The 25,085-nt window shown below is 30.6% G+C and overlaps 3 protein-coding genes across 3 annotated transcripts; 1 reads left to right on the forward strand and 2 right to left on the reverse strand.

Annotated features, from left to right (window-relative positions):
* The first annotated feature begins 12,378 nt into the window (after window positions 1-12,378).
* On the forward strand, window positions 12,379-15,441 carry LOC137835464 (expansin-B3-like). Its single transcript, XM_068643987.1, has 4 exons — window positions 12,379-12,707; window positions 12,937-13,237; window positions 13,842-13,971; window positions 14,853-15,441. Exons 1-4 carry the CDS (start codon window positions 12,548-12,550, stop codon window positions 15,045-15,047), a joined length of 786 nt encoding a protein of 261 aa, XP_068500088.1. The 5' UTR covers window positions 12,379-12,547; the 3' UTR covers window positions 15,048-15,441.
* Window positions 15,442-17,026: 1,585 nt separating this feature from the next.
* LOC137835465 (large ribosomal subunit protein P1w-like) lies at window positions 17,027-18,414 on the reverse strand. Its single transcript, XM_068643988.1, has 4 exons — window positions 18,235-18,414; window positions 18,051-18,126; window positions 17,348-17,563; window positions 17,027-17,260 (listed from the first exon to the last, which is right to left on the reverse strand). Exons 2-4 carry the CDS (start codon window positions 18,117-18,119, stop codon window positions 17,207-17,209), a joined length of 339 nt encoding a protein of 112 aa, XP_068500089.1. The 5' UTR covers window positions 18,120-18,126; window positions 18,235-18,414; the 3' UTR covers window positions 17,027-17,206.
* Window positions 18,415-21,977: 3,563 nt separating this feature from the next.
* On the reverse strand, window positions 21,978-23,574 carry LOC137834334 (clathrin light chain 1). Its single transcript, XM_068642392.1, has 3 exons — window positions 23,237-23,574; window positions 22,763-22,916; window positions 21,978-22,607 (listed from the first exon to the last, which is right to left on the reverse strand). Exons 1-3 carry the CDS (start codon window positions 23,572-23,574, stop codon window positions 22,119-22,121), a joined length of 981 nt encoding a protein of 326 aa, XP_068498493.1. The 3' UTR covers window positions 21,978-22,118.
* Window positions 23,575-25,085: the final 1,511 nt, after the last annotated feature.

Genomic DNA, 25,085 nt, shown 5'->3' on the forward strand with positions numbered 1-25,085 from the left:
TCAACGAAACATACATTAATTGTACGTAGTATACTCTATAATTTATTACTAAAAGCAGGCCTATCAAACCTGCGGCCCAAATATTCATACATGGTTGGATGAAATTGGATCCCAAAAACTTCTTCATAAATAATTTTAATCATCGCCAATTCTTAAATGCAAGTATAACTAGCTGTTATTTTTCTCATTTATTTAAGAATGAAATTGATGTAATGGGTACAACTAATTTTTTTGAACGATAATTCTTAAGAACAAGTTCTTAATTAAATATCAAATAAAAATATGAAGAAAATAAAGTGAATTAAGAATCCTGATATATATTTTTATTAGAAAGTAATAGATAATATTTTTAAATCTTATGTAACATTAAGAGATCGACCACAAATTGTACTAAAAATCTTCAAATAGAATACCCTTGATCTAAAAGAAGAAAAATAGATTAATATATGTATTTGATAAAGAGATTTTGAGTTTAGTATCATACATACATTTTTGGAGGAAGGAAAAAAATAAAAAATGAAAAATGGATAAAATAATAAAATTATTTAATGTCAATTTTGGAAAGTAATCAATATAAATTTCAAAACCAATATTGAAAGATGAGACATTGAAAATAAAAAATTTCTATATCGGTTAATATTTTATGTAAAAAGTTCAAATCCTACATTCTTAATTAACATTTAAAATTAGAACAATTCATACTCATTAAAATTAACCAACCTACAATCTGAAACCTGAATCACTACTACTTTTAATGTATATAATACGAGGTCTATGTTGATTATTAATGACAGAATTAATATTTTTAATATTGAGTATAATCATAACTTATATAAATTGTGTCCTTCTAATATGTTGGTTTCATCTTACAAAATTAAAACTAGTTTGATGCGGACAATTATATTTAAAAAATACATAAATAACACATGTATACATAAAAGCATACTATGTTATTCAAATTATAGTAGAAACCAAATTTGTATCCAAACATAGAATTTTTCATGGTTTATAAATTTCTAACTTTTGTTGTTCATCTAAGTCTAACATCTTCTCTTGTTTTCATGGGAATGATTCATTTTCTTTAAATACTTGCAACATAAATTTATTGATGGATATAATTTTAAAGATTACACATGTGGGTTGTTAAAAGTAATAATAAAAATTACATTATCTAATTTTAAAGATCTCTTATATTTCCTACTACTACGAGACATGTGTGAATTACAACCAAGTTAAATCTACATGATATTAATATGTACTAAAATCAAGTTGTCTTCTTCAAGTTGTCTATTATACTAAAATCAAGTATTACATATGTGAATTAGTTGTTTAAAATACATATACATTAAATTCCTTAAGATCATATTGGGAATATAAATAAATTAAAGTTATTTGTATCTTCTTCACAAATTAGATATACATGATGATGTTATATATTCTTCACAAATTAAATGTACATTATATTAACTCTAAATATTATACTCACTCAAGTTCTCATATAGAATAATATTGCATGTAACTTGAAAGTGTCATCTTGATGTCTATAAAATACTTTGACTCATTCCTCCCTGATAGTTGTCGTTTTGCTGTCAAATTAATATGATTTTAGCGTAGACTTGTCTAACATTAGAGAGATGATAGTATAATTGTGGTCAAATAACTCCAAGTCGTCTCCCAATGAATCCAATAGTAAAATCAATAAATCAGTGTTTAGAATCTATCTGCAAGCAATAAAATTTAGCAATAACAATAATAATAAAAAGGGGTAAAGATAGTTGTGTAGAAAATATAAAAGAGATTAAAACAGAAAATAAAAAGCAGTTGATCCCTGATGTGAGTTAATTTTAAATTTATCCATTTTACATATGACACTTTACTTAGGATTGAGATTTTTATCAATTATATGGTGAGAACCCAAAGAATATCTTCATTGAACACGAACTTAACCAAGTGGTTAAATAAGTGTGAAAGTTCGCTTTTAAAGGGCAAAGGAAAAATACAAGTATATGGTGATTGATGATGAAGGGCGAAAATTAAATGAACATGGAAGGAAACATAAAAGCAAGATGGAAACCGAATTGACAACGCAGGAAAATAAGAACAAGAGAACACAAAGATAAATGGAGTAATGGAAAAATGAAAGAGATCAAGGAAGGAAAATGCTTATGTGGTGGAAGAGAGTTGGACACGCCACTTGGAGTGTGGTTTTCCTCCAAGATAAGTGTTGATGACCGCCACTTGAGAGATCTCCAATCACTCAAGATGAGACCTAATGCTAAGAGGAAACAAGCCTAAAAAACACCTCACACAATTTGTGCAGAGTAATTTTTCTATTCAAATTCAACATGAGAAATACAAGGAATATGACACCCTATTTATAGGAATGGGTGGCTTGGAAAACAAGAAGAGCAAGGGTAAGATGAGAAGGACTAAAAGGGACGGCCTAGGTCATTGACTTAAGTCAAAACCACACCTAAGGCTCATTCTTCTAGAAACTAGGTTAACTTCCTAAACATAGATGCCTTGTCTTGAAAAAGTGGGCTTGAATCAAGCCCATTTTGCAATGAGCACTCCTATTTATGCTAAAAGCACATATTCTTTGCTTATCTTGCTATTTGGACCCCTCAAGTGAGTCCAATTTATTTACAACTTGTTTTATTCTTAAGAAGACTAGTAGAAAGAACATTAGATGCTCTGGTCTTTGTCCATTTCTCCCTCTGGTGAAGTCTTCACTTGAAAGTGGAGATGACTTCTCATTGTGTGAATGGTAATTTGCATCCTTGGTCATCATCTCCTAGTTGGCTTGGTTTGTATCAATCCCCAAGTTCTTCCACCATTGAATTCTTCCTAGGTTCTCTAAAGATTAATCTTTTCTCAATCCTCCAACAGAGCTCAAATATATTGAACATGCACCGACCTGATTCAATTGAAACTCACAAGTAAAGCATGCGTCTTCTGGTTTAATCAATACCCACTTTGTTCCATGCATATACTCTATGGGAATGCTTATCTCCTCTCCCTTGAATCATGCGCCCCTAGAAATTAATTAGAACAATGCAAGCTAACTATGAAACCAAAGTTTAAGATAAAGAAGACTCTCAATCGTGCGTTCAAGTATAACCTCTCACAAAAACTAGTTTTCCAGGAGATTAGACTATGAAAACAACTGCCATAGAGAATTAAAAATCAAAATTTTTATTGACCAAAACCTCATAACTCAATGAGAAATTACAAAGGAATCAACCAAAAAGGTTTAGTCTTCCATGCGGAGACAAAACAAAAGAATTACAAATAGGAAAAGTAACTAAGAAAACCCTATGAAGCTCCCATTTTCTCATTGATGTTTGTGTCCTTTTATAGGCTTTTCTGCTCCAAAGATCTTGGGAAAATATTTATATTTTCTTAACAATTTCCAAGTTTTAACTTTCCAGAATTCTTGTATTTTGCAGAAGATTTGTTTCCAATTCTGTTTCTGAGATATTGTAGATTTATTTTCTTTTTCTTTTCCTTAGAATTTGTTTTCTGTTTTGGTTCAAGAAGCAACTTGAATTTTTGCATATTTGGCCCATTCACAAAGATGCTTCCTCCGGATAATTTACTCTAAAAACACAAAATTAACAATAATAATAGTTAAGGCCCAAATAAACCCAATTATATGAATCCGAATTAAAACAATGGATTTATTTATTATTATAGTCCAATAATCCATTATTAAAGCTATTGAGTGTGAATAAATATATGTTAATCACTCCCAGAAAAATTCTTAAGTCATTTATCGAATATGTATCATTTTCATAATTTCCCAAACCTTAAATCATTAAAGATAATGTGATGTATTTTCCCTTTATGCACAACTAATATGTAAGATTGTGCATCATCAATTGACCATGAATTGTTAATGTCTAAGTCACAAAAATTAATATTTGTTTCATTTCCAAGTGGAGTTTTGCCCCACTCTCAAAATTTGAAAAAAAGATTATCAATTTTCTTCCACTAAAGATAATTAGTAGGATGATGAAAATCTCCATCACTTTCTCTTCCATTTGCATGTCATATGAAGTATTTTGCATCATATTTACTAGCAAATAATTGTCTAAATCTTAAAATTATTGGAAGGTACAATAAAACATTTGCAAATAGACCATTCATTTCATTTTTTTTTACTACTATTCAAATTGGGTATTTGTTGTGTAATATCAAATATTGTAGACATTTGTAATAAATTTCAAACTATTTTCTATATATTATGAAATCATTATGGTAAACATGTTTTTTTTTTTATGATACATACAATTTTTTAAGATGTTATCATTTCATAGAATATCCTTGAAAAAATTAGTAATTTAAATAAAATTTTATGACTTTAACATATTTTGTCTTCAAATTCACGACTTTTAAAATATATGTCAACCATGTGAAACTTATGCACATTAGAATATGTGTTTGGTAAAACTCTCTCAACCTACATCAAAAATAATTTATACAATAAATATATATCTAAACTTTATTTGAAAGATGTTGTCTTATCTCATTAAAAAAAATCATTAATTATTTTCATAATATTATGACAACATTCACATTAATATCCAAGTACTCAACATAAAATTAGTTAGATTAAATCCACTACAATAAAGAATACACTTGAAAAAAAAATATTAACATATACCAAAATTTCATAATAATTGAAATATATTTTAATTAAATAAGCAATAATAAAAATTTTAAATTGAACAATCCGAAAATATAATATTTTATAAAATAATTAATACTATTAAATCTCAAATGAAAAACAAGGTTTTACTCATAAATTCAATACAAAACAATTACAATCCTAAATATAATAAATAAATAATTTCATCAACTAAAGTATGAAATTTTAACCAAAATTTAACAAAGTCTCCTTTTCTTCTCTTTTTTATATATAATTCAATCGTGACGTAAAATGTATAATAAAACTATTAACTTATAATGTGTAAAAAAATTATATATCATGACTTATACAAATTATTGTGTAAAACTTTTTTATAGACAAATTTAAAATTAAATTAAATTTTTGTATCAATTAATTTTATTATGCAAAAATTATTTTTAACTTATAAAAAAGTTAATTTCTTTTGTCTATATATATTTTTCAAAAAAAAATTAGAAACTCTTCCATACATCTTAAATATAGAAAAAAACAAAAAAAACAAGTGATGGATTCAAAAGTATATGATTCTACAAAGAAATGGAGTGGGTTGTAATAAAAGCAATATTAATTTTAACAAATGGCAATAAATAATTCATTTGGTTTTTAATATAGCAGGAACTTTTCAACTTAAAAAAACAAAACACATTTGCTAATATAGCAGAAACACTTCCACTTATAAATAAATCCAACTAGATGACCCATGGGTGTTGGTATTGCTATCATATCATAAGTTTGTAATGCACAACTATACGGTTAATAAAATAAGAGAAAATATAATGTCTCTTAAGAATAAGTCGCTGCCATATATTATGAGCCTCTAGAAACATGTCAGAACTAGTAGGAGATATTGAAAACTGATATTTATTACTGATAAAAAAATATTAAAAAAAAATTATCATTCCAAATACATAAAAGGTAATTTATATAAAATTGATTTTCACATGAGATTTGTTTACACTATTACAAACTACATGTTATTATATTTTAATTTGATTTTTTTTTTACATCTTATATCGATTAGAGATAAAAACATTTCATAGTATATATTATCTTATAAGTCGGTTTTATAAAGTTGAATTAGGTTAAAATTCACTTCTTAATACAAATCAGAATCATTTAGAATCTATCATAATGATGGAACTGTTATCTCAATGTTACTTGTTCCGACCTTAAGTTCGAGATATAGCATCGCTAGGGTCAATCACCGCATCCAAGGTATTGTCCGCTTTGGAGGTCAATGCTCCATCACGATTTTGTCCTTTAAAGACGCCTCGGCAAGTTAAGGGAGGAGGGAGTATTTAAATTGCCTTTGACCTCGACTCCTGAGCAATGTGAGACTATATTGGCGGTACCGGAACAAACTCCCCAGTCGAGGTCTAAGGGGAATGGATTCCCTTAGTTGAAGGGCTAAGGAACATTTTCGTTCCTACAGACAGCACCAATGTTCTAACCCATCGAGGCGCCTTTTAAGGACAAAATCGTGACGGGACACCGACCTCCAAAGCGAACAATATCTCGGATGCGGTGATTGACCCTAGCGATGCTATCTCTCGACTTGAGATCAGAACAAGTATATTGGAATATTTAGAGAATATTTGTAACATCTTTCAGTTAATTTTTTGGAGATATTTCCCGCATATTTCGGGATATGAATGTGACTTGTTAAGTGCTATTGTAACTGTCGTTACTCTTATTTATTGCGTAACTTGAGGTGTTTTTTGACTCGGTCGATCGGTCACCAGGACCGAAACTAGCTCGTCTGGTACCGACCGGTACACTACTGCTACTGCAACGGAGAAAGAATGAAAGTGTTACGACATGAAATGAAATATGCAGCTTGAATGGAGATATATTATTTAAAATATGAAATTATACTTTATTTAAAATTATTTAAAAAATAAATAAAAAAATAAACCTATTTTTTCACAATTGATATGGAATTATAGGAGAAAAGTACAAAGGTGAGAGAATTTTTTAAATTTAAAGTCCACTTCTTACGTTTGTGAAATACAAACACGAAATGTGTTAGTTTTTGTTCTCAGAAAATAGGAAGAATAAATTATATATATGATTTCAGAATTTGTAGGTGGCACTTTGGTGACGACCAACTCGATGGGCAGAATCACCAGCCAGCATCTTACCATGTGGTCTGAAGTTTGGAGAAACCGTAAAGTCTGTTGGAACATCTTCCACACTGTCCTACGCTATCAAAATTTGGAGGATTTTGTGCATTCAGATAGATAAAGATCCAACACTAACATGCCTCATACCTCTTCTCCTTTCATTTTCCATTTGCTTTTCCTCAAACCACCAATTTCAATATGTTACAAGTTTTTCAATGTTATATAATACCCATGTTACTTTCATTCTCCATATTCCTTTTCTCTTTCCTTATATTTAAAAAAGTTTATCTAAAAAGTCTTTCTTCAAACCCTATATACTTAATTGATTATAATGTATAAGTGAGCCATGTGCTCATTTCCCAGTATTCATATGGAAATCTTCTTAACTACCACTAATTAATCATACTTAATTTATTGAACGTGGCCTCAACCACCTTTTTATATTTGTATTAAGATAATCATTTCGTAGATAAAAGAAAAGTCTGAGAGAGAACGTGATTCATGGACACTCTTATTTTGATTGATTTTTTTCTTCTTCTGAGAATTAATAGATTTTACAACTGAAGTGAAGTGTATTTAATGTAAGCAATGCATTACAATTTCGTAATCATTTGTCTTATGATATTTTCTACCTAATTGGAACTTATTTGCTTTATATTTGTCAACATTTTTTACTTTGGAAATAAATCTTGATAATTAATTAACAATATATAAAATTCTTTAGTCTTTACAACAGCCAAAGAAAGCTTTACACGAATTAAATCCCACTTCACGTGAATCCTCTTTTTAAAAGCATTGGAATCAATATCTTTGGTTGATTTGATGTTGGAGTTTCTACGTTTGGTTCTAAAATCTTTGTATTCCTATATGGGATTTGGTAATCCTAATCCCACTCAAACTTTATGCTTCCGATAATTAAGGATTCAAAACAGACATAACCGTTTCTATCAATAATCAACAATCTAACTATAAAGATACGATAGAGATTTGTAGAGAAGATTACTGAAAGAAATTCCATCCATTTCTATATAGTTAGTGTACCGATAAGATCTGCACGACTGAAACATAATTAAGATTGACTGATACCGTAAATCTAACTACGTTTAACAGAGTTGGTGAAGCTAATTAGTAGTTAAGAGCTATAGGTAATATGTTTTTAAACATAGTCCAAGTTCTCTAATTTGTTCCAATAAAAAAATCCACCACAATTATATAAATAGACACAAATTTCAAACTCAGGTACGCCATAACACCAAATGCCGAACACCGTACTCACTACTTGAAAGTCGGAGTGTTTTTTGCATGTATCATCCGAGATCGAAGACCATAAAGACGAGAGGTAGAGCAACGAAATGGAAGTGGAACATCCCTCTTAGAAGGGAGTATCTACTGAGTATGCAATAGTTCTCTCGCCTCAACTCCGAGAACAGTTATAGATTAATTTTAATTCAAAAAAATCCAAATATTTATATATTTTCATATTTTAAAAATCAGTTATAATAAGTTAACAAAATCAGCGTGGTTCGTGATTGTTATTGCTACATTATTTGTAATGCCTTTTTTTATTCGTTTTTTCCATATTTCCAATTTTGCTGACCTTGGCCAGCTATAATTCATGAAGCTAATAAGTTATCCATGGATTTTCTGCAAAGTGTCTTTCATCAATAATTAGTGAGGTCTAATAGTAATTAGTTTAACCATCCCAATACAGGAAACACAATAATTATGATATTGATGCTAAGTAACTAACTAAACTCCCTCTTCCATCATTGCTTTACCTTTACGAATCAGTAAAATTGAATTCAATGAAACTCAATTTGCTCTCAAAAACCTAATCAGACATCAGTGTTCCAAACATGTTTAACAAATTACTGTAGTTGTTTTCATGGATCATGTTTCTTAATAGCCTCACATATATTTCATACCTAGTTCTAATAAACCGCTAAAGACTAGTGGTGAAAGAAACAAAATATATATTTATAAAGACATTTTATAATATATAAATAAATATAAATTTTATTAAATTAATTAAGTTAAATTTAAAATTTATTTTTTAATATGTTATCAAAATTATTTAAATTTTATTTTAATAAAAATTAAAAATTAAAATATTTTATAATATATAAATAAATACAAATTTTAATTAACATGTAATTTTATTTTAGAACTTTACATATAATAACCTATTTATAACAACAAAAAGTAGGACAATAATTATAATAATACAATCTATCTTGCAATTTTGTGGGGTGGGAGACATGAATTGACTGCATAATAGACTCCACAAATCATGTTATCTCAAAATTCAAACCAATTCTATCTAACATCTGTCATACCATAAATATCTAGGATTTTTTTTAAAAAGACGGGACCATTATTTTCTTTTCCAAAAATAACAGAAGAAAATCCCATAGCTTAATTTTTTTTATTGACTTTTCCTAATTTATTTCTACATGTGATGTCATCGTCTTTTATATTTCAATTCATTCAACAGGTCCCGTGATAATAGTTTAAAATAATATATGAGGAGGATACATCTTTTTTACAGTTTCTTTTTAATTTTATTCTTCGTAATATTAAAATATGATATTTTTCACTATTACTTTTTAGCAGTTAAATTATTATTTTAAACTTAGAAGTAGAATTTGAAAAAAAAAAATAAGAGAATATATTTTTTTTAGATAAAAAAGAAGAATACGAAAACATTTATCAACTTTTTTATATCTTAAAAGAATATGAAAAGAGACCATATCAGTAAGAATCTCTCTTTACCTTCTATATTTTCTTTTTCTTTTTCTTCTGCAAAAACTATAAATAATGTACATTTCTTAATTAGGTAAATTCAAATTTAATGTTTATCTTTTATCGTCTACTATTTTGCTTATACTCGTTTAACTTTTATAATTAAACATGTGAAATCCTTTAAATGATTATTTTTATTTTATTAGCAACAAATAGAATAAAAAAGTAAGCAATTCAGAAAATGTGAAGAAAAAATAAAGGGAATGTTAAATGCAACAAAGGAACCAAATTATGTTGTTTACATATAAGAAAAACAAATAGAATGACGCAAAACATATTTATGCTTCTATTTGTAATTGTCAACACTAAAAAAAAAGTAGAGATCAAAGTATAAAGTTGACTTAATCATGGATGATGTTAGACATACTCTATTGCAATACAATCAAGTTTTGTGTGGGTCATGCATAGTTTAGGCAAATGAAAATGGAAATAAAGTAATAGAATCTAATTGACATAAGAAGAAGGTAGGTCAAATATGTTAGGACTTGACTGTCGAAAGGTATTAGGTGGATGATGCTAGGACTCGATCGCAACAAGTGTTAGGTGAGGATGTGAGAGTTTTGTCTCCGCATGGTGTTAAGTGAGGTTGTTAGGGCTTAGCTGACGCTAGGTAAGGCTTATAAAGCCAAAACGTGTCTCATTCTCCATGCGAGCCATTTTTTCCTACTTTCTTAACTCTCCCAAATCCCTAGTTTGTGCATCTTCTTCTTCCCCTCATTCCTTGGTGTGTTGTTGGCCACAATAAGATGGTGTGGAGGTTCTTGTTGCAATCTCGCAAGACTCCTTATTGGCTGAGCTGGTGTGGAGGTTTGGGTAGGAGTTGGAGTAGCTAGTGCTTCGAATTTGTATTCTTGTTTAGGCTTTTGTTTTTTGTTAAAGGATGAGTTTGTTCTTGGTTTTGGTGATTTCATTATTGAGTTTGTGTTTAATTTTTATGGCTATAAGTTTGGATTTTGGGTGTGGATTACTTATAGTAACTTGCATGCAACTAAAATCTAACCACATGAAGTTGATTTCTCATGGTTGCTATTGTCGTGGACTTAATATAGGTTATTTGTAGATATTTTTCAAGAAAAAAAATGGTGACCCAAGATTTCAAATTACATAAACACGGGGTTTCATTCTTATCTTATTTCAATTGTGTTTGCCTTTGATTAGAGTCATTATTTCATAATAATATTTGAAAAAACGTTAAACTTAGAGAAGATTTAGCTCACTTTATCATTCTTTTATTTCAACTTAGCGAGGACTTAGTCTACTATATCATTTTTACCCATTTATGTAGTGTCGACTACACCCTACCTAAACACATAAATTGTTTAAACATACAATTTAGCGAGATTTTGACCCACACTATTAGCTGTCCCCCAGTGAGGACTGAACTCACTCTATTAGCTTCAGACTAACGTTATCTTATTAGCTTTCATAAATCATTGAATTTTTTGCTAACACAACTTCAACGCAAGTCTGACCTCAGAGTAAACATTTTCTCATACTTTTTCCTCTTGAGATAGTTAGTTAGTGACCAACTCTATGACAAAATTTTCATATAATACAAGTATCTTTACGTATATTTTATTTGATTAAATTATATATTTTATCATTCAATTATAATAATAGTTTCAAAATTATAAATCTTATCTATTTTTCCAAAATTTATTTATTGTTGTATTGTTATCATTCAAACTCAATTATAATAATATGAGTATTTATAATTTTCAATCAAAATAACTACTATTATAATTCATAATATTTGTATGCGTATAAAATTAATAAAAAAATAAATTGGAATAAAGTTATTTATTACTTTTAAATTCTTATTTATTCTTTTTCGTTAATTTTAAAATAACAAAATTTTGAGACTATACTAAATATATATGTTTATTTTTATTTAACTAATTTGACATATTTTTAAAATAGCATAGTTTTATCCTAAATGTTTGGAAAAAATATGTTAGTGTTACTTAGGTGGTGAATGTGTGAATTTGTTAATGCATTCCTTACTTTTGTTTGACACTTCTGCTATGTACCACTCATTCTGTATCGGGCCCACATGTATATTTTTGAAATTTTAATTTATCAATTTATTCTCCTAGGTGTAGTTAAAATATGGCTTAATTTGATGAAGATGCAATTTTGTTATAATTATTTTAAATTATTTTAATTATCTGTTTTAATTTATGTTAGTGGTGCACTTGATGATTGATCTTGCATTAAGTAACTTCTTTTTACAATTCAATTCCAATACTCCATCCTTAGATATTAAAGTGGTTTAAATTTGTCTTGAATTTCTTTTTTATAAATTCTTTTGAATATTTTTGTGCATTTTGGTATCACTTTTGGCAACACCCAACTTTTTTTTTAATCTTAAGTTTGTATTAAATTTTGGTGTGTTCCATTTACTTGACATCCAAAAATTATCATAATTTTATTTTTAAAAAAAGTATAAAAAAAAAAGTTATTCCTTAAAATAACGTCATTTTCTGAAAATGCTTCAGTTTCATTTTCAGTTGTTCTGATCGTTAAAAAAAAAGTTAACGGTAGAAAAAATAATTAATAACTATGGACCAATATACACAGTTGCTTCGACCGTAGGGCACGCACATGCGGAGTTGATGCCTCAACTGCCGGTGGGACCCAACACAGTGGCACCACTTGTAAATAAACACCAAACAAATGGATAATAAGGTCAGGGCAATTATTCCGTTGAGTCGACCCCACTGTATTCCAGTATAAAAACCCCCAAAGCCATGTAACGGTCTCATACAACCAAAGCAGAAACAACAAATAAAACTCTGCCGCCATCAATCAATAACTGTCGGCAACACTGCATTCCCACCTTTCCTTTAACTGCATTCTCGGGCTCCGAGCTTGCCGGAGCCGACATTCGAAGCCGCGCATTACCCTATTTTCTCAATCTCATTCTCTCAAAATGCAGCGCCACCGTGTCTCCGCCGTGTTTTTTCTAAGCTCGTGCTTTAGCATTGCGCTAGTATACGCGCAAGGACAGACTCCTCACACTGTCCTGGACCAACATTGGTACCCGGGAACCGCCACGTGGTACGGCGAGCCCGAAGGAGACGGTAGCACCGGTAAGGACTAAAACTGACTCGCGAGTTGACTCAACAATGCAAAGAGCAAATCAACCTAAACAATACCTATAGTTTCAGTTGCTATGTATGAATTACATGCACATGTAACTTCACGCTAATTATAAGTTTGATAATTAGCATCATTAACGCACTTTCTAACACATTTTAAGACGAGTTTTGTTGTGTGATTGCGAAGGAGGAACTGAATTTGATGAATTAATTGGATCAGGTGGGGCATGTGGGTATGGTACATTGGTGGACGTGAAGCCGTTGAAGGCAAGGGTGGGTGCAGTGGGGTCAATGTTGTTTCAGAAGGGAGAAGGGTGCGGGGCTTGTTATAAGGTGAAGTGTTTGGATCATAGCATATGTGCCAAGCGGGCAGTGACGGTTATAGTAACGGATGAGTGCCCGGGCTGCCCGTCCGACCGAACGCACTTCGACCTCAGTGGCTCTGCCTTTGGCCGCATGGCGTTTGCCGGTGAAAACGGTCAGCTCCGAAACCGAGGGGAAATCCCAGTCATTTACCGAAGGTATGGACCACATTTACACACACCATTTTATGTTTGTTTTTCTTCTTAATGTTGTTGGACTAGAATACTAGGATAGATAGAGCCGTTGAATGATCATTTGTGGGTGAAACTGAGTGTGAGTGAGATGTGAAGAAGAATTTCCTCGAAAATATCATGACTTGGTTAGTCAATCTGTGCAGTGGAAATGTTCAACAGAGTACAAAAAAGATAAAGAAGTTATAATGTTGAGAAAGGACTTCCTCCTTTTGTCTTTTGGTTCTACCATGTGTTTTTTAGTTTTTGACAATGACATCGGGTTAAGTGAATTGTGATAATAGTTAAATAAAGATGAAAGAATGGTACAAAAATTGTTATAACAATATTACGTAATGTAATATAATATAATAAATTCAGCAAAACTTTTTGGTATTTGCTGGTGGAGCATCGACTATTGACTTGCTACTTTTTTTTCATTTTCCATATGTGGATTAAAAAGAAGGATTTAGGTAGAAGATGTTTGAAAAAGCATGTTGAAACTACCCTTTTGTTATGTGGATTAAAAAGGAAAGGAAAATTTATACTGATAATGACCTTTGTCTCTGATGTGTTATTGTATTTTTGGCAGAACACCATGCAAGTATGCTGGCAAAAACATTGCCTTCCATGTCAATGAAGGTTCCACACCTTTCTGGCTATCACTTCTTGTGGAGTTTGAAGATGGAGATGGAGACATCAGCTCCATGTATATACAAGAAGTACGTTTTTTCATCTTTCTTCACCGCACTCCTTAACAAACATCCATGAATTATATCTATCTTGTAGTATATATAAGACTGAGAGAGAAAAAACCTTGAAATTCTGGTGTCCAGAAAATCATATACTGCCACTTTATAGCAGCATCTTACATATACTATAACAACATGATGAGATACTCTATATATTTTAATTAAAGTGCAATAGATAGTAAACTAGTACTAATACATTGCATATGGGTCCAAGGAATTTTCATACCATTAAACTGATTATGTACATTAGATAGAGCTGTTAAATTACCAGTGGACTTCCAAGTTTAAAATTTTGGAAACAAGAGGAAAATTTTGTATGTGAAAAAAAATAAGAGCAGAAAGCATGGGCATGGTAGGACATGGTTGGGTGGACAATGCCAACTCCAAGTGTTGTGGAATGTCTCTTTAGATCACGTGGCGGTGCTATGCAGTTCCACCTTTTGTACTTTAGATTGGAATCATTGTATGATATGCTAAAGGTTGCTGTAATCCATTTCTATCCAATTAAAAATACTATCCAGAGTGTTATCTTCACATAATGTTGACCATTGGCACACAATGTCCCTCTTGTGGTGCCTTTTTTCTGTATCTTTCGAACCCGAAGCATGTGACAGGGGACCTCTAAACAAAATTCCTTTCCCCATTTCTCCCCCACAATAAATAATATCTGCTGGGTAGGTCATAGGTGCATGTGTCAGATCAACTCCTAACTTGCATATTCATTCTTATGGTATTTTTGCAACATGTACAATTGTAAGTCTTTTTTCTTTTCATCTCTGTTAATTTTCTCTTTGTTGTGGTTTTTATAAATATATTGCTGATATGTTGTGACTGGAAATTGGTAATGGCAGGCAGGGTCAAGTGAGTGGCTGCAGATGAATCATGTATGGGGTGCAAATTGGTGCATTGTTAGAGGGCCTTTAAGAGGACCTTTCTCAGTTAAAGTAAGCACATCCACGGGGAAAAGCCTCACTGCCAAAGATGTTATTCCAAGCAATTGGATTACCAAAGCAACTTATACATCTCGGTTGAATTTCCTTTCTTAGCACAAGGTGTTTGCAACTGAACTAGAACAACCATTTCCAAGCAAAAGGGATTAGCAATTAATAAAGCACTTTTTACCTTGCTCAAGTTCCACTAGGAAGAGACTCTTCTTGGCCTTAGTGTCTGTGTTTTTAAATAAGAAACAAAAGTAGAAGTTGAGTGCACAAGGTTATCCCAATGATCCTTCCTATTCTCAATTTTTTTTTCATTTGTATACCTGTAAGTTTGTCATTTCTGTGGTGTGCAACTGTTTTGTACTTTGTATTCTAAGTCATGGTAGCCCTCTCCAAACTGGAGGGAGAGCGTCTGGTGCTAGTGTAGTGTATTTAGTAAAATGTGTGTACTAATTCCAATTTAAGTGATGAATAAATAAGTTTTGTAGTATATTTAGTAAAATGTGTGTACTGATTCCAATGGACTTTAAGTGATGAATACACAAGTTTTAGAACCAGACTAGACCGGTTATATTTTACTTCCCTGTTGATATTGGGATGAACCACACATTGTGGTCCTTATTATGGCTTCTTTATTTTCAACTTATTAAATCTTTTATACTGTTTTTAATTGTCTAAATTTAAATATCTTGAAAACAATTAGAATGTTGACTGTATATAAACTTGATGAAACTAAGAAAAAAAAAACTATAGTAACTCGGTCTAAAACTAAAACTATCATTTTTGTACCTGTCTGTAAAACTATCATTTTTTTACTTCGGTCTAAAACTATCATACTTCAGTTCATGTATGACATATATGATAATTACATGGTAGTAAGTATCGTGTGATTCCCATACGTATGGTTGATACAATTTTACCTTTTCACAATACAAATCGTAAGAAGAATCACTAAATCGTGAAACGATTTCGTATAGTGTGAACTTTAAAACTCTAATCTGAAATTTTTTTTCCACGCAAACCTCCTCTGTTTCACGAACTTTCTCTCCTCCAACAACGACGTCCTTCGAACTTGATAACGAGTAGAAGACACGCTGAGAGGTACAAAGATGTCGAAGCCAACGACAACAGAGATCATGGCAGTAAAAAGGACACGCTGAGAGGTACAAAGATGTCGAAGCCAACAACAACGGAGGTCATGGCAGTAAAAAGGCGCACAGCAGCGACAACGGAACAGAAAGAGGCACGTGAAAGCGATTGAAGACGCAATAGTCACCGGATGCGGCAGATCGCACGGCATTGAAGAGGCACAAAATAGCAGAGGAGGAGAAAATAGTGGAGACGCAGAGGAGGAAAAAAAGTTACTGATTTTCCTGCTTTCGATTTATAAAAATGAGTAAAACAAAAAAAGATAAATATGCACCACATTATTTTTTTTCAAGGTTGTTTTGTTGCTGAAATTGTGTGGTATATATAATTGTATCTTGAATGTATACATATCTTATATATTTAACTATATATTAAATTCACAATATGAAACAATTTCACTATTCGATTCAAAATATCAGTCAAAATATCAGCTCCCAAACACTATTTGTATCTCACTCTTGGTATCTCGATTCAACAGCATGCGTAAGTATACAAAGAATTGATGTTAGTGTAATTTGGGTTTATTATAAACTTGCAGAGTAATTGATTAAATTTCATGGATTTTATGGTTTCTATTACGCTCGCAAACAAGGGTAATCCTTCATGAGATTGCCATCAAAGCTAATTAGAAAATCTCACGACTATCATACACAGTTGCATCAATTCAAGAAATCTGTTGAAAACATTAAAATTCCAATTCCTGTGATAATTATTCAGCGAAGGTCTAGAGATTAACTCCAGCATAGGTTAGGCGTGTGTGTTCGGAGAGCGGGTTAATTTTGACGATGCTGGGTGTTGTTTGAAAAAATGAAAACCAAGTTTACCAAAACAACATTAAAACAAATCCAATGTGAACAAATTGGGGCCAGAGACAAAAGAGGAAATACGGGAGTGGACAATAATACAGTGGAGGCAAAAATATAGGCAAGAAAAAAATATAACGTAAACATTTCTCCCATCAGATTTCTTAAATGAACATGAACCCACATTCCAAAGTTCATAGCACTACAAAACCAAGTCTTATACAAATATAAATAACCAGCACAGATAGAAAACCTAAAATATCAATAAGGAAAGTTAAAGAACCACAAAATTTGACATGATATTGGAAAACGTCCCTAATCGAACAAGCCGAATCCCATATCATCATCACTCTCTTCTTCAGGTTCTTCCTATAAAATTATAACACATAAAAATTAGACGACCATAAGTGAAAAGAAGATTGAACACAGGAACAACAATAATTTCAAAAGGGTTACCTTCTTTTTCTCCTCAGCAGCAGGGGCGGCGGCAGCACCTCCACCTGCAGCAGCAGCAACTGGTGCAGCTGCAACAGCAACTGGTGCCCCACCTCCTGCAGCATTTGCTATCAGATCGCCGAGATTTTTCTTCGCGGCAAGCTTAGCAAACAAAGTAGGCCAAAAAGAATCGACTTGAACCTTGGCCGATTTCAACAAGGTGACGATATTGTCGGACTATTTATTACATAAGGAACAACACACCATATCCAAGCAAATTCATATGCTATTAAACGCTAAAACCCACTATTTATCTCCAAACAAAAAACGTAAAGGATTAGACCCACTTATCCAAACAATCATCATTCAATTAAAACTAAATAAAGTTGACTTAATCCTTGGAACATTGAGTTCAAAAATATTCTGTTTAAATCACAATTGCAACATAGCATAGTTCAACGACGCTTCCATCAGTGTTTAAATTGTTTCTAAACGAATCCCAACTACAAAGCACCGGTCAAATTAGACCCACATTACTCAACATAAATACGTTAACAGAATCATAACATTCGAATTACTTTCTTCTTCCAAAGACACCTCTGCTTCGTTTTAATCACAATTATCAATCCAACAATAAAAGAAATTGAAACAAGTAAAATAAATTGTTTCAAACATCCACTCACAATTCATTAACGCTTAACCTATGGGAAAACAAGAAGGATACAGTGACAGCGATTCCTTCATCGTGAAGGATGAGAGATGCATATGAACAAGCAGTTTCCCCAACCGACATTTTCACGCTGCCAAGAAAATAATTATAGAATACAATACAAATCAGAATGACATAGTCACAAAGGACATTCAAATGAAAAGGCGAAACATTGAAAAGGAATAGCTAAAGGGATTACCTTCAGAGATAACAGATCGGAGACAAGTGAAGCGAGGAACGAACTGATCGGAGATGCGGAGAACGATAACCGAAGCTGCGCGAATGGGATGCCACTCTAGGGTTTTGAGGATTTAAGAACAGATAAACCGGTTCATGGGCTTCGTGATCTCGAGCCCGTTTTATTAACCCTTGGTCCAATGTATTTTCTACAATCAATCAACCCATTTAATACAAAAAATAAAAATAAAACAAATGTATAAATATTTAGGAAATTATTAGAGTTACAAACTTCAATTAAAAAATATGTTCAATCAAAAAAATTAAATTATTAATATAACATTGTTTGGCAACTTACAACACATGAATATTTCTTACTGATATCAATATTCATGATTGAATTGGAATATTTCATACCGTAATTGAATAAGGATTAAATTTAATTAAATTAAAAATATACTTTGAAATAATCCTATTATAATAAAAAACATTAGGGACATATTTTTGTGATAGTTGTGGTTTTTCTGAGATAATTTAAGAGTATCTGAATACTTTATTTATCATTTTTAATTCACAAAACTAAAACAAAATTTATTATTACTACTACTATTATTATTGTTATTATTATTATATTATCCGTTAATAATAATTTTAGTTATGAGTAAGAAAACAACGAAATTCATAGTGTTTTTATTTTTCATAGATTTGAGTAGTTTGCTAATAGCTTAATTGGTTGGTGGCAAGAATGTGTTTCTCCATTTATTTGATTTATTCATCTTTTGCTGTTTGCACAATAAGATAAGTGAGCAGTTATTAATTATATTTATTTAATTTTATATTTGACTTTTCATCAATGTATCATTATAAATAAAATTTCACATGAGATATTTAATTTTTTTAGGAAGTAATGAATTAAATATAAGTATGATTACGTACACCATCTGATTGAAATAATACTTTTTATTTTAAATTTCCACTAAAACATGATATATTAAAAAAAGCTAACATTATTATTGGTGAATTTTTATTATATAATTATTCCCCTGTTCATAATATTATTAGATCAATAATTGAGATACTATTTATTACAAATTTAGAATTCTATTATGAATTTCTCGTTAAAAGGCTTAACAGTTAGACCTAATTTCTGACATTGTCAATTGATTTTAAAAGGTTTGATCGTTCGATCTAATTTTTTACATTGTCAGTTGATATAAAAAAGGTTTCAACCTAATTCCTGACATTGTCATTTGACCTTAAAAGGCTTAATCGTTCAGCCTAATTCCTGACATTGTCAATTGACAGAAAAAAGGTTTTCACCTAATTCCTAGCATTGTTAGTTGACCTTAAAAAACTTGATTGTTTGACATAATTTATAGAACTGCTGGTTGACATAAAAAAAATTACTTTGGCCTAACTTCTACCATTGTCAGTTGATCTTAAAAGGCTTGATCGTTCGATCTAATTCCTGACACTATCGGTTGACATAAAAAAAAAGGCTTCAGTCTAATTTCCGACACTGCCAGTTGACATAAATAAAGATTTATGCTTAATTTTTGGCATTGGCAGTCGACCTTAAAACGTTTGATTGTTCGACCTAATTCCTATAACTATCAGTCGACCTTAAAAGGCTTGACCGTTTGGCCTAATTCCTGACACTACCAGTTGACATAAAAATGGATTCGCCCTAATTCTTGGCACTTCCAGTTGACATACAAAAAGGTTTGGCCTAAATCTTGGCACAGCCAATCCACATAAAGATGGTTTCAACCTAAATTCTGGCTTTGTCATATTAAAAGGCTTATCAATCGACCTCAACCATTAAAAAAATTGAATAAGTAGAGCATCATCAAATAAATTTGAGCAGTCTCTCGGCGAATATATGATTTTAAACCTTAGACTCAACTTATGAATAAGCGATCTAATGTTTTTATACACGACCATAAACTGATTAAACACAACTTAATTTATTTATGATTTTTTGTTGGATAAACCTCTTCTCCTCGCTTACTCGGCTTGGGGTTGGGGAGCTTTGTACCGTCCTGGGTGTTGGGAAATTGAGCTAAGTTATGTTGCATGATTGAGTCGTCCTTTAGACGACTTACATGCAAAATTATGATCGTCGTTCCACATACGTTATACCTCCTTTCTAAATGGATGATGTGTCAATTAAGTAAATCGATCCCTGGGAGACCCATTGATTGGTATGATCGATTCCTAGGAGAGACTCGATGATTGGTATGGATCAACCCTAAGAGAGGGAAGACTTGGTGATGTGGATCGATCTCTAAAAACCCCATTCAATCTCAACTATATTATCGAAATAACAACCCTCTAATATTGAGATTTTAACAAAGATTCACGGCTAGAATATAGTCATTCGTTTTTATTGTTACACAAAATTTGTTCATTCTAAATTTTAATCAAGACTTCAATAAAAAAAAAATAAACAAAACAAAGGGAGATCAAATCAAATTTGATATACTCAATTGTTTCTAGTTGACGTATTCATAAAAAGAAGAGTCATTGTACTAAGTACCAAACACACATTTAAACCACAACATAAATGTCATTTTAATTTAGAAGTTACAAAATGATAAAATGTATTTAATGTTTAAAACTAATTTTAATCAATATTTTACTGTCGGTGTTGTGAAAAGTATAGCGAGAAAATAATTGGTAGCCAAGAATTCACAATAAGTGCAAAGTAATCTCTTTTATCAAGTCTTTATTGTTATTGTTAAATTGGGTGGAAAAAGATGGATATAAATATGCCAAGAAATTAGGATCAAAATTGACAATCAAATTTGAACATTTCATTAGGAAGACACTAAGTGGTAGAAAAGCACATTACTATATAGCCTTTGCAAACTAACAATCTGGACAAACATTTGAAGGAAAATATTTTTTTTAACAGAAAAAATTATAAATTCTAAATATTATAAGCTTAGGGTACTTAATTTTCTTAACTATGATGACCACTTATAAACTTGATTTTCAATGAACATAATGACATTATTCAATTTCAAGTATATTGCTTAGTAAAAAAAAACTTGTTATTATAGTTGTAAATGTGATTTTTGTAGCAAATGATTAAAACACAATTTTATATTTGCTTATGAATCATGAATTTATGATCAAACCTGGCCTAGTTGCATACATATAACAAACATAGTAAATTGCACAAATGAATTCATAAAATTTCACAATGGGACTATAATTTAAAGATGACGTTATCATTAGAGAATTAACCCATTTACTATTCTTAATAATGTATTTGAGTCTATTGTATCTCGTGTTTCTTTCTAACTATTTTTTATTAGCTAAAACTTGTCAAATGTTACCATATCATCCATCAAAAAAGTTAAATAACAAGATTAAAATATATTGTAATTTTCAATCCCACTAAATATATATGTTGAGTGATATTATTTGGTAATTTGGTTAAAAAAATTATAATGGGAAATGAAAACTATGGTAAACCTACACAAACATCTTCTAATAATTATTTAATCTCTATCTTTGAACCATATACACTTGAGAACTTCAATTATATATTTGAAGGTTGATATGAACAAAGCAAAACCCTTTGAATTAACAAAATCAAGGTTAAGCTCTTGTTATTTAGAAGATAGTCATAAGCAATGTAAAGAAAATTTCTGAAGAAATGTTTTTTAATAAGAAGTTTAAAAATGTGAGAGATGACACCAAAAAATTCATTTAAAAACATATAAATGTAGGATAATAATTTGGATCAATGCTCTCTGTTGGCTTATTGCAAAGCCTAAAGTATCTTCAACTGGCCAACATTTATTCTCCATTAGTATAGCAAAAACAATTTAGCAAGATAAAAAAAGTGCAAAGTATATTAAAAAAACTGCTGTAAAAAAAATATTGTCTTCGTCATTAAGTAGTTGTGGATTCACCTTCAACTATACCAGAATCTTGTGGTTCACCATTAGCAGCAACATCTTTTGCAGGAGAAGTAGGTTGATTTTCTACAACACTTGTAGTTGAAGTTGGTGTTGAGCTTTGGACACCTTTTTTGTCTTTGTCATCTTTTGCATCTTTGTCATCTTTTGCATCTTTTTTGTCTTTCTCATCTTTTACATCTTTCTTATCTTTTGCATCCTTTTCTTCTTTGGGTGGAGGAGGCATCATATGAGAGGGAGGATTTTGTTTAAGCTTTAAAATCATTTGGCGCATTCTTGCTAGATCAGTAGGTTTCCCTGGCTTTGGACCCTGAATAACATGAACTGAAGGATTATTCTCAGCTTCTTTCTTTCCTCTTCTCTTCTCAATATTAGGAACCTCTCGAGGAATTATCTCAGCTATTGCTTTCCAATAATGTTTGTGAGCTTCTTTATGAAATTTATCTTGATTCTCCAAGTGTATCTGCACACACTCATTCTCTTCTTCATTTGCATGCAAACAAGGAAGTATATGACAATGCTAAATGAATGCATATGGTTCACAAAAGAATAGAACATGATCTATGAATGCATGCATGATTCACAAAAACAATTCAAGTATCAGAAGTATATTTCTACCTTTTCTCTTTCCCTGTTGTTTTTTTTGTTCGACTCACAGTTGAGTTTTCTTTTCTCGTAAAAAGCTTCTTTATACTCTTCAGCTTCCTTTATAATCTGGTTTCGCATCTCCTTCTCTTTTTTCTCCTTTTCCTCCAGATGAATGGCATTCAAACTGCATTAGAAAAGGTCAAGAAAAATTACAATATATCAGGAAAACAAATTCTAATTTATGAATAACTAATACAAAAACACACTTTCACAAGAATAATAACCACCACAAAGATTGATTTTTGTTTGTTTATCTTATAACAATTGAGATATACATAAAGACAACATTCATTATTACAAAACATTACCAAATCTATACAAATTTATAGAACCATTGAACATTTCAATCACTGTTTCAAGAAAATCAAATCATGCAGGTGGTGTTGAAAATAACGTTGCAGCTTGCAGAAAAATAAAAAGCTTTGCAATGAACATAAATGTCACCGTCGCCATTCACGTCTGGCATGTCCTTCCTCTTGCATGTGAGATGGGTCGGGGAGGATTGGGCCATCGGAGGTGAAGGTTGCTTCATCGGCGGGAGTGGATTCGAAGGGGGAAACAAAGTCAGGGTTGGGGGTGGAAATTCCAAAGCCATAAACAGAAGGAGATTGTGGGTTATTGTTGAAATCATTGGTGTTTGGATCTGCATTGGGTTGAGGTTGTTGATCATCGTAATCGTAATGCTGAGACTCATATTCCATGCCCATGCCTGAGTAATTGTTGTCATCTTCATAGTGTCCCCTTGTTGGTGATTGATCCTCAAAAGAGTCGAACGATTCCATTTCTGATGTTGGATACCTCTCCAACGTTGCGTTTGGATCACAAATATCACTATGAATCTTAGATAATCTTCAAATTCTACTTGTGTTTATGTTTTATCATAGGCACAAAAATACCTATTACCATTCACACTCATCACAACAATTATGATTATTATTACAATTATTATTATTTTTAAATACTATATATTTTTTACTTTTTTACTCGATCTTTTTTTTCGGTGTAGGTTTATTCTTTGACCACTACTTTTTTGTTAGTTTTATTTTATTTATATGAATTATTTTATATAGTTCTTGATTCAATAAATTTCACATTTAGCACTTCTTTGTCCATTTCACACTTCATTCTTTAATTGTTTTTAAGTTGTCACGAACACAAAAACTATATATGTTAACATAAGTGGTGTTTAACATTTGTTCTAAAGTATATCAACATGTTAACATTAAAAAAATAAATATCAAAACACATTATTTTGACACTTAACATGTTAGTTTCTCATACTTTTTTTAATATAAGTAAACTTACAAATATATTTGGCAATTACTTCCTGCACCATATCAATGCATCCAAAAATACCCTTAAATAAATAAGATTATACATTATGGATATTCTTTTCTGAAATGTTTCGAAATTTTTTTTTCTGGAACAAATTTTATGTATTACGGATTTTTTAATCTGAAATGAGATTTTAAATTTTGAATTTTGGATATATTTTTTAGAATGTATTATTTTGTTTTGGATTTTTATTTTCGGAATGAAGGGTGTTTTTTCGAAATAAAAAAAATTATGTTGAGTGAAAGTTAAAAATATTGGGTGTAGGAAGAAGTTGCCAAAATATTTTATTTGTTTTGCATGTTGATACAATATTTGTGATACTAGTTTAAATCATAATTCAACACTATAAGTTCTTTGTTTTATGGACCAATTTCTCTGCGGATTATTTTTTTTTTAATTTTTATTTCATTAAAGTAAGCAGATTTTTTCCAATTTGCTTATGTAATAAATAAGCAATTATTTTGACATTTTAATTCGAAATCATAAATATTTCTTAATAAGCGAGTGATTATTTAGAAAAAGTACTTATTTTCAATAATTTTAAATAAACCAACCTATGTCTTTCAAAAGTTTTATTCGTTAGAAGATTTAATAAAGGAATATTATTTTCATACACGAGTAAAAAAAAAATCAAGTCTTCCACAACATTTTTTTTATATTATTATACTTTAAATCTGTATTATTAGTGTTTAATTTTGATTGAATTTTATTTAGATTGATGTAAGGGATTGATTAAAAGAATAATGACAATAACTATATGTATATAATCTTATGTAAAACTGTTATCAGATGAACTACACAGATTAACTTACTAAGTTATTATATTTATATGTCATATTAATACATGCACACAAATCCACTACAATATAAAGTTAGATTAAGTTACTTAATATATTGAATTCATATTCCAAAAGAATATAAGTTCTAATTTATTATTAATGTGCATAGTCTTTTATTG

Source organism: Phaseolus vulgaris, chromosome 5, assembly GCF_000499845.2.
Source record: "Phaseolus vulgaris cultivar G19833 chromosome 5, P. vulgaris v2.0, whole genome shotgun sequence".
Classification (NCBI taxonomy): Eukaryota; Viridiplantae; Streptophyta; class Magnoliopsida; order Fabales; family Fabaceae; genus Phaseolus; species Phaseolus vulgaris.

What these genes read in the sequence shown, in the direction of transcription:
- LOC137835464 (XM_068643987.1), top strand. Translation starts at nt 12,548, where the DNA reads ATGCAGCGCCACCGTGTCTCCGCCGTGTTTTTTCTAAGCTCGTGCTTT. An exon ending in CGAAGGAGACGGTAGCACCG is followed by an intron (nt 12,708 to 12,936) that starts GTAAGGACTAAA and finishes TAATTGGATCAG; the next exon opens with GTGGGGCATGTGGGTATGGT. An exon ending in ATCCCAGTCATTTACCGAAG is followed by an intron (nt 13,238 to 13,841) that starts GTATGGACCACA and finishes TATTTTTGGCAG; the next exon opens with AACACCATGCAAGTATGCTG.
- LOC137835465 (XM_068643988.1), bottom strand. Translation starts at nt 18,119, where the DNA reads ATGTCGGTTGGGGAAACTGCTTGTTCATATGCATCTCTCATCCTTCAC. An exon ending in ATGAAGGAATCGCTGTCACT is followed by an intron (nt 17,564 to 18,050) that starts GTATCCTTCTTG and finishes TGTAATAAATAG; the next exon opens with TCCGACAATATCGTCACCTT. An exon ending in CTGCTGAGGAGAAAAAGAAG is followed by an intron (nt 17,261 to 17,347) that starts GTAACCCTTTTG and finishes ATAATTTTATAG; the next exon opens with GAAGAACCTGAAGAAGAGAG.
- LOC137834334 (XM_068642392.1), bottom strand. Translation starts at nt 23,574, where the DNA reads ATGGAATCGTTCGACTCTTTTGAGGATCAATCACCAACAAGGGGACAC. An exon ending in GCCAGACGTGAATGGCGACG is followed by an intron (nt 22,917 to 23,236) that starts GTGACATTTATG and finishes TTTCTAATGCAG; the next exon opens with TTTGAATGCCATTCATCTGG. An exon ending in ACAACAGGGAAAGAGAAAAG is followed by an intron (nt 22,608 to 22,762) that starts GTAGAAATATAC and finishes GAGTGTGTGCAG; the next exon opens with ATACACTTGGAGAATCAAGA.